At 39.2% G+C, this 9,872-nt stretch overlaps 1 protein-coding gene across 1 annotated transcript; it reads right to left on the bottom strand.

The window, feature by feature from the left end:
• Positions 1-7,718: 7,718 nt before the first annotated feature.
• LOC103519005 (tax1-binding protein 1 homolog A-like) lies at positions 7,719-9,182 on the bottom strand. The gene is made up of 2 exons (XM_008484084.1): positions 8,092-9,182; positions 7,719-7,957 (listed from the first exon to the last, which is right to left on the bottom strand). Exons 1-2 carry the CDS (start codon positions 9,101-9,103, stop codon positions 7,719-7,721), a joined length of 1,251 nt encoding a protein of 416 aa, XP_008482306.1. The 5' UTR covers positions 9,104-9,182.
• Positions 9,183-9,872: the final 690 nt, after the last annotated feature.

Here is a 9,872-nt window from a genome sequence, read left to right as displayed (position 1 = left end):
AAAGAGAGAGAGAGAGAGAGAGAGAGAAAGAGAGAGAGAGAGAGAGAGAGAGAAAGGTAAATAGGCATAATGATATCATTATTAGATAAAGAAGGAAGATAATTATCCCTAAAGTACTGTTAAGGGTCATAATAATAAATTATATTATAATTATTTATACCTAATTATCATAATTACTTATTCTTCTTCTTCCTTTAGAATAAATCAGGGATTTCCAAAATCCATGTGTATGCGGGCCACCTGTTACATTGGCAGGTCCTTCGCGGGCCACATACACCGGGGAGCAGGCCCGTAGCCAGGGTTTTCTTGAGGGGATGGGGGGTGGATGCTCCACATTTTCGGAGTCCACCCCATGATAAAAGGGCAACAATCAAGTCCTAGGGGGCCCACTCAAAAAGCTTCATGGCCCGCAAAAATGATCTGGCGGGCCGCATGTGCCCCGGGGGGCCGCTAGTTGGAAACCGCTGGAATAGAATATGACTTTAACTTTAGCAGACTGATGAAGAGATGGATAGAGAGATAATTTATTGTAATAAAACTAAACAGACAACTGGAAATAAAAAGGAGAGAGAGGAAGAATAAGAAGAAGAAGAGAAAGAGAGAGGGAGATAATACAGCTAAACAGACAGAAGAGAAGCAGAAGAAGAAGGAGACGAGAGAAGAGAGAGAGAGATTAGGAAGAAAGAGGCAGATAGAGATAATGATAATAAAGCTAGGTAAATAGACAGGGAAGAAGAAGAAGAGAGGGAGAGAGAGAGAGATCTCAAGGGGAAATAACGAGAACGAATTAATGAAAAATTAGCATTACAAACACTGCGAATGAGAGAGAGAGAGAGAGGGAGAGGGAGGAACAGAGCGAGAGAGATAGAAATAGGAGAAGTTATAGAAAGAGAGAGAGAGAGAGAGAGAGAGAGAGAGAGAGAAAGAAGGGGGAATGTTGAAAAAGGAGATCTCAAGAGTCAAAAGTGAAAGAGAAATAAGAGGATTAAAATCGATTTCAAGAAAAGAAGAACACAAAGAAAAAAAGATGGAAAATAAGAGAAAGAAAACAGAGAAATTAAAAGAAGGATGAAATTTAGAGAGAAAAACAGCTTAGGGAAAGGAGGAAGAGAGGAAAGAAGAATAATAATAATAATAATAATAATAAGAAGTAGAAAACGAAGAAGAAGAGGAAGGAGAAGGAAAAGAAGAAAAGCAGAAAAGGAAGAATAATAAGAGGAAGGCCAAATCGAAGAAGCAGGAGAAGCAACAGAAGAAGAAAAACAAGAAGGAGGAGGAAAACAATAAGAAGATTGAGGAAGAGGAGGAAAAAAAGAAGAAGGAGAAAACGAAGAATATTAAAGAAGAATGGAGCAGTTGCAAATGGGTAAAAATTATAAATAAATGGTCGATTCCTATGTAAAAAGTTGGGAAAAATTCAAATCTGAGGTCAAAACTCCGAGAAAGTAATTTTAAAAGGTCGAAAATTCAATTTTTAATTGCCGTTCTATTGAAAAAGTTCAAAGAGTTGTGACGTCAGACTTAACCTAAAAATGCGCAGAAACGCTTGCGCACAAACAAACGAAGCGGGAGTCATGAATTATGACGTCATCGCCTACGGGAGCGTATGTCGTGACGTCAAACTTTACAAATTACCGGTATTTTTTAAATCGATTTATCTCGGGATCTAGAATTCGTAGAAGAAAAAGAAAAATTCCGTTGGTCCTCATTTTTCCTGCTCTATGACTTTGAAACATCACCCAAGTAAGCGCAACAGATCTATTCTGATAATTTTTGATGGAATGAGGTACTGTACGAAGTGCCAAAAGTTTTTTTTTCAAAATAAGATCCACAACCGCTGCACCGGCTAGAGTCCACCGGTTGATGTAACACTGGTGGATTGGTGGATAAAAAAAAAAACTCAATTTTTATCATTTCAAAAAATTTGGATCTTTTACTAGCCCAACCTTAATGTTATAGCTTTATATTTTTATAAAACTCGTTGAAAACTTGAAAATAAACAAAAAAGTGCGTCACCACAAAAAAAAGTGCGTCACCAATCGAATCAACCAGCTCGAGGAGGTGGTGGATCTCAAGAGCTAAACGTTTAGTTTGGTGGAAAGTCAAAATCAAGCGTTTAGTAAAAAAAACTTTTATTTTGTCATTTGGTGGATTGGTTGATCAACCGCTGCAGCGGTTGTGAGTCTTATTTTCAAAAAAAACTTTTGGAATTAAAATTACCAATGTTATGCTTAGCTCAGCTGGTACCTGGTAGTGATTTTGCAAGAAAATTACATGTCCTTGATATTAGTATCTTCTGTAGTTGTTTTGCAAAACCTTGTTAGATCGCTCTTGGTTCTGCAATGCTTCTGGACTGTTGTTAATGTTTGCTTTACTTCCCATGTTAGAGACAACTTCAGATCATTGCTATCCATCATATCTTTGTGTTGATAATCGTGGCGTAGGTACCTATTGATTTTTTGTCAGTTTCCTTGGTAGGTACGAATCGTACAACAATTGGTTCTGGGTTGTATGTTTGTACAGTTGAGAGAGAGAGAGAGAGAGAGAGAGAGAGAGAGAGAGAGAGAGAGATGAGAGAGAGAGAATGAGAAGGAATGAAAGATATTTCAAAGAGATACCTAGTCAAAGAAAGAGATGGTAGATATTCTGGAATTGACAAATAGCTGGAAAGCTGGAATATTGGAGAGAGAGAGAAAAAATTATACCTAGAGAGGAAAGAGAGAGAGAGAGAGAAAAGAGAAATCAAGAATCTCTCTTTCCCTCCCTCTCCCTCTCTTAGCTCTGGAAAAGTGGAAAGTTGGAAACCTAACCTCAAAAAGAGATTACAGTGTGACCCAGAAGTTATCGACTTTTGTAACCTTTGAACTGTGGGTATTTATTTCTGGTAGACGGGTAGTTCAACTCATTATTTTTTTATCTGGTTGGGAGGACTATAAACAGGGAGTATGCCAGACATAATTTCTCTTGCTAAAGAAATAGCAAAAGTCGAGTGCTAAGGGCATTCACTCGTAAAATTTGTAGCCAAAAGCACCCTAGTTAGGTATCTACATATATTATAGGGCTGATTGGGAGGCTAACGAAAAACGCAAAATTTTATTTATTATAATCTACTGATTTGAATGTTTCTCATTTCATAATGGTTTACGAACAAATGGCCAAGTGTTTTCAGCAAGAACTAAGAGGTTATTGAAAAATATGAAACCCATTTAGCTTATTATTGAGCAATATAACATTGCACTTAACCCTTTAATGCGCGAAGTGCCATATCTGGCACAAATCCAATTTGGCCAATCACAAGGAAGGGGAGGAGTCTGATTTCTCTCGTAACTTGTTGAACGCATCAGGAAATTAGTTTTACTTTGAGCTACATGGTGATTTTTTTCGTTTTTTGATTTTACTACTGTGCTTGTTCAGTTGTTTTGTTGAAATTCGTGATAGTGAATTTTTTTCCAAATTTTGAAATTTGAAAGGCCCCTATGAAAGGCTTGTTGGTACGATAGAGTCTTCAAAAAAATCCAGGTGATAACTGAGGGGAAGTACTTGTGTAATGTATAATTAAAAGTATCATATCGCTTTCAGTTTTTCCTGTAGGTAGCATTTTCAATTTGTGCCATATGTGGCACAGTGCGCATCAAGGGAACCCCATTCATGATGAGATTATTGCTGTGCCAGAGGCGAATACACATGAAGAAGACATTGGTGGTGTCCAGGTGGTCAGTGGTGCCAGTTTTTGTAATTTCAATTTATTTTCAAGCAATAAAAACTTAATTTAGCAATTTAAATAAATGAAACATGAACTCTTGTTTTTTCTCTCATAGATTTTATAGTACCTTTATAGCGCAATGTACCATATATGGCACATATTGAAAAACAGGCTGTAGCAGGCGAACGACAAGTCCAAAAAAAAATTCCTTATATATTTGTGTTTAACTACCCTAGATCTAAGTCATAATTTTTTTTAAAAAAAAAATCGGGTTACCCGCGCATTAAAGGGTTAATGCACAATTTCGCTTGCCAATTTACCATGGAATGGAGGTGGTAGACTTTTCTAGATGAATCGTGAAATATGAAAATGGAAACGAACATTAAACGATTGTTCTGAACAACGGAGATGTGACGAGGAAAGTGAACATGAGAAATGAGAGGGAGCTCATTTTGAAAACTATCCCAAGTATGAATTATCCTATGTTCCTAACAAGTATCGAGTGTTCTGCGAGTTGACTATTATGGTTAGATCTTGGCCAGATCGTCCATACAAGTCAATCGCATGACGTTGGATTCTTGTGTCTTTTTGAATAGAATCTTCCCATCCCTAACCCATAAGTACGCATAGTTCTTTTCGATTATTATTATTATTATTATTATTATTATTATTATTATTATTTTAATTAGGTATTATTATGAAAATTATTACCTATTAATTTAATTTTATTTTTTGTTTTCATTTTATAGGTATAGCTAGGTATTTAGATTTTTCCCCTTTTTGAATAAAACCGTTCAATAGTTTATTATAATTTATTTCTAGTTTTGTCAAGCCTGGAATGATCTTTTTAATAAGGTAATTTTCGCAGCTGTAATGTGAAATGAAGCAGTAAAATTATCATGAAATTAAAAAATCATAGCTATGAAAAAGAAGTATAAAATAAAATAAAAACCAAGATGAAGTGGAGAAAGAGAAAAGAAGAAGGGGAGGATGAAGAAAAAGAAGAGAAATGAAGAGGATGAAGAAGAAGGAGGAGGAGGAGGAGGAGGAGGAGGAGGAGGAGGAGGAGGAGAAGTTGTTGAAAAAAAAATGTCCCCATAGGTACATAGGTACCTATCATTTTTCAAACCGCAAAATGTTAAAATGTTTACAATCCAAACCCAAACAAAGGGAAAAAACAAACACCAAAATGAGACAGAGGAAGAGAGAGAGAGAAGGAGAGGGAGAGAGAAATAGAGAGAGGGAGGGAGAGGGATAGAGAGAGGGAGAGAGAGAAGGAGAGAGAGAGAGAGGGAGAGAGAGAAGGAGAGAGAGAGAGAGAGAGAGAGACAGAGGGAGTGAGAGAAAACGCAAATATTCCTTCAGAATGTGTTTTTGATGAAGGTGAAATTTAACACTGTTGCTACCTGTCTACATAATCTACATAGGTGAAACATAGGGGTATTTTTTCGTGTTCTCTCTCTCTCTAAAAAGACCTTGTTTAGACCGCGGGAGTAAAGGGACTTTTCAGTCTCATTCTGGCAGGATAAACAAGGTATATTCTATTCTATTCTAAAAAAAGCCCCAGGTGGTTATGTGACCTCCCTTAATACGGCCCTGCTATCTAAATAAAGCAAATTTCTGGCTGGGGGACGTTAAACAGGGAGTATACCAGCCTGAATTTCCCTTGCTAAAGAAATAGCAAACGTTGAGTGCGAAGGGCGTCTACTCGTAAAATTTGTAGCCAAAACCAAATGTCAGCCCAAAGCAATCACCCTGTTTAAGGCTGATTGAGAGGCTGACGAAAAACACCAACCCCGTCTGAAGAAAAAGAAGATCTGGTGATAATTGCTTGATTTTCAATGATCCCCAATGCACAAACAGATACTTAATTAAAACTTAGAGCCCTGTGGGGGGAATAAAATGTCAGCCAAGGGGGGGTATAAAATGTCCAGGGGGGTTTACAGCCTATCCGAGCCACGGTGCCCTATCAGGAATAACAAAAAGGAGCTCCTGGCTGGCTTTCTCCTATCCTGTCTTACTTCCCCCTTCGCTTTCGGGACGATAAGACCTCAGCAGTTATCTATAGTTACCTCTTATCCTCTATCAAACCTTCCACTTCTTTTTACAATTTTATTTCAGGGCCCTCTTGAGGGGCTCGGGGCGAATGGGCTCGATGGACCCCTCTGTAGATGGCCCTGATAAGATGTCAGCCAATTAAATTCGGCATCAATGGACACTCTTTCATTGGAAATCTCTTCACAAAATATTATGTAGGTAATGCTCCAATGCGCATTATCAAAAATATGAAATGCTCTAATGCTCATTATCACAAATATTTGATGCTCAATGCTCATTACTCGGGTCACTAGCAATTATTTTTCTCGTGTCACCATGACGTATGATCTCTTTTTTTCTAAGAAGAAAGAGGAGGAGGAGGAGGAGGAGGAAGAAGAAATCACAAATATTTGATGCTCAATGCTCATTACTCGGGTCACTAGCAATTATTTTTCTCGTGTCACCATGACGTATGATCTCTTTTTTTTTCTAAGAAGAAAGAGGAGGAAGAAGAAGAAGAAGAAGAAGAAGAAGAAGAAGAAGAAGAAAAAGACGTGTGATAGAAAGAACTGTACCAACTAAAGTCTTTTCGCTTTTAAATCCAAAAAGAGGAAAAAGCAAGAGGACAGGATAGAAGAAGGTGAGACGTTCCGAGAGCGAACCTTATGTGTAATGGAGCAGAGGACTGTAGATTCTAAATAAATGAAAAGAAAACCTTAAAGATTGGGTTTGAATGTAAATGTTTGAAAATGCAAAATTATGAAAAATAAGAGAAATAAAAGCTGGTCAAGCTACTTACGTGAATTCGCCGATATTACAAAAAATAACTCACCACACCCTAACACCCTATCAATTTTAGAAGAAAAGGAAACTGGAGGGGAAAAGGAGGCCTTTGCCTTGAAACAGTGGTGTTAAATTTAGATGACTTGAAAAGGTTGAATTCTTATAATCAAATTTTCACTTTCACTTTGATTCACCTCAAATGAAAAATATGTATGGGTTGTTGATGCTATGATTGTCAAAATCGAACTAAATTGGTTTACATATGATAGATAGGAGAGCTTGTGCTTTCAGTTTACAACAAGAAAACTATGTTCAAATTCTAGATAATGGAATAGCACAATTCTCACTCATCAAATTATGCTGAAATATTAAAGAGTACTAAACATTATGTGTTCGAGATAAAGTTTGAGGCAGGCGCTACCTTCCTAGGCTGTCACGGCTTCCTAGGCTGTCACGGACATTTAAGAATTTTTGAGAAAATGTGATGTAAATCGGCTTAGAAAAAAGAAAAGAAAGAAAGAAGGGCTTCCTAGGCTGTCACGGACATTTAAGAATTTTTGAGAAAATGTGATGTAAATCGGCTTAGAAAAAAGAAAAGAAAGAAAGAAGAAAAAAAAAAATCCTGATATTCTCCATAGTACGGTCTATTCCAAGTTTCCCTTTTTATCCCCGTCAACATCCCCTCTTCAGTTTGATCTCCAAGATCTTGGTCTTCTTGCCCGACCTCTTCTGATATTTGGCCTTCCCCCGTGCGGCCGTCGCTCTGACCTTCAGGTCTCGACTCCTATTCTCAAACTCCGTGAACCAGTTGTCTAGCTCATCATAGAGGTCGGTCCGGTTCGTACAGATCGAATTTGTTTTGCACCTCGATTTGCAGCCTTTCTTGCTGATCGGATTACCCGGGTTCTTCTTCCTTAGATTGATCTGCCAGCCATTCTTGTTCATCATCTCAGCTGAACAAATATTCTTCTGCCAGCCACGAGGTCGGTCCGGTTCGTACAGATCGAATTTGTTTTGCACCTCGATTTGCAGCCTTTCTTGCTGATCGGATTACCCGGGTTCTTCTTCTTTAGATTGATCTGCCAGCCATTCTTGTTCATCATCTCAGCTGAACAAATATTCTTCTGCCAGCCATTCTTCATCATCTCAGCCAGACAACCATTCCTCTTCAGTTCAGCTTGACAGAAATTCTTACTCACCAAATCCTCCTTGTAGTTTTTCTTCCTCGAATCCGGCCAGCCAGACAACCATTCTTCTTCAGTTCAGCTTGACAGAAATTCTTACTCACCAAATCCTCCTTGTAGTTTTTCTTCCTCGAGTCCGGTGTCCAGCCATTCTTGAAAGCCAACTGAAAGCAGTTCTTGCCAATCAACTCTACGTGACAGCCGGTCTTGGTGGTTGACGCCCGAGAGCTGTTTTTGCTCTTCGGGCGATGTTCCCAGCCGGTCAGCATCGTTGCGTCTCCTAACTCACTTATCACGGCTGGAGGTTCATCAACATCTCTGTCTTTGTGTCCATCACCGCTAAGCTCTGTCGATTCATTGACCGATGCATGTTTAGATGGCGATGTTCCCAGCCGGTCAGCATCGTTGCGTCTCCTAACTCACTTATCACGGCTGGAGGTTCATCAACATCTCTGTCTTTGTGTCCGTCACCGCTAAGTTCTGTCGATTCATTGACCGATGCATGTTTAGACTCGACTTTGTCTGTATTCTCGACTTTGAGTGCATCTAGTTGGTCCTTGATCGCTCTGCATTTCTCTCTGGCATCTTGTTTGTCATCTTGCATCCGTTGGGGTGACTCCATCCGCTCCAAGTTGGCCGTGTGTTTGTAATATTGCAAGAGCTTCTCTTTCATGTCGGCCTTGCACTGGAGGGCCTCGGCCTTAGTACCCAAGTTCCAATTGCATCGTCTCAGCTGTGAAGACTCTCGTTGCGTCTTCATCAGATTCTCCTTCATTTCTTCAATTTTTCCTTTCAGTTTATTAGTTTGGAGCGCCTTCAGATCGTTTTCCTTCTGGTTTCTGCTCACCTTCAACGTGATCCTGCCCATTTCTTCTTCCTTGTGATGAAGGATCTTCGTTTCTGCTAGCAGCATCTGCTTGATTTTTCCAATGTCCTCCTTGAGTTCCTTCACAACGGCGTTGTCCTGCTGCGCATGTTTGTCTAATCCCTCCAGCAGACTCGCCTGTGTTCGGAATTGGTCGTTGACCGCTTCATATTCGGCTGTAAGTCGCTTCACATGTTTGTTCATTGTCTTCAGCTGTTTCTGTAGCGACTCATAGCAATGCTGAACCGCCCCGTTATTCTCCGTGATGATGGAGATGATTTCTTCCTGATGTTTGATCGTGTTCATCTTGTGTTCCAGAAGGCTTTCATTCTCGACCATGTCCGCGTTGCATTGGTCGATTTTGTCTTTGAGATCGTCCAGAATTCGGCTGAGGCTTTGGATGGTGCGGCCCATGTCCATCACCTCTTTCTTCTTCGCTCCCAGCTCGTCTTGGAGGATGGTATTCTCGGCATCGATCTTCTGTTTGTCTTCAATCAGGTCGTGAATCTCCTCACATAGGTCTTCAATCATTTCTTGCTCGGTTTCCTTGCCTGCTTCCAATATTTTCCTGCGCTTTCCAATATTCGTACTAGACTAAGAATTTTGATTTGTGTGAGGAACTTGAAAAACATATGAAACAAGATATAGCTAAATTAAAACAGGAAAGAGATGGTCTAAAAATAACAATAGATGCCCTAAAAGGTACAGTAGAAAAACTCAAGAACACATGCTACACCAGAAAATATAAATATAAAATTCACTACGATAGTGATCCGGAAAATAGGTGTAATGTTTTGATCTAACAGAGTCTATCAATGAACCAGAAAAAAGCCTAGCTTATGAATTAGAAAACACTATTAAAGATTATTCACTGAACGGAAGTTATAACCATCCCACCCCAAAAAAGATTAGAAATCAATTTTGTACCCCGCCTTTTATTCACTTCATAATTTGTGTCCTCCTACTTCACGTAGTACCTACCTTTCTTTCCCCTCATTGCACTCCACTTTCCTCTAATATTACTTCTGCTTCACTGCATTGGCGGCGTGCCACCTACCTTGCAATGCTTTAAAAATAAATTGATGGCACGCCGCCAATGCAGTGAAGCAGAAGTAATATTAGAGAAAGAGGAGTGCAATGAGGGGAAAGAAAGGTAGGTACTACGTGAAGGAGGAGCACACAAATTTGAAGGCGGGGTACAAAATTGATTTCTAATCTTTTTTGGGGTGGGATACTGATACAGTTCTTCGCTTTTGTCATTTTGTAGCGATGAAACATCTGCAACATTGGACGTTAGGGG

Source organism: Diaphorina citri, unplaced genomic scaffold (genome assembly GCF_000475195.1).
Source record: "Diaphorina citri unplaced genomic scaffold, Diaci psyllid genome assembly version 1.1 scaffold2479, whole genome shotgun sequence".
In the NCBI taxonomy this organism is placed as follows: domain Eukaryota; kingdom Metazoa; phylum Arthropoda; class Insecta; order Hemiptera; family Psyllidae; genus Diaphorina; species Diaphorina citri.
This window is presented reverse-complemented; position numbering and strand designations above follow the sequence as displayed.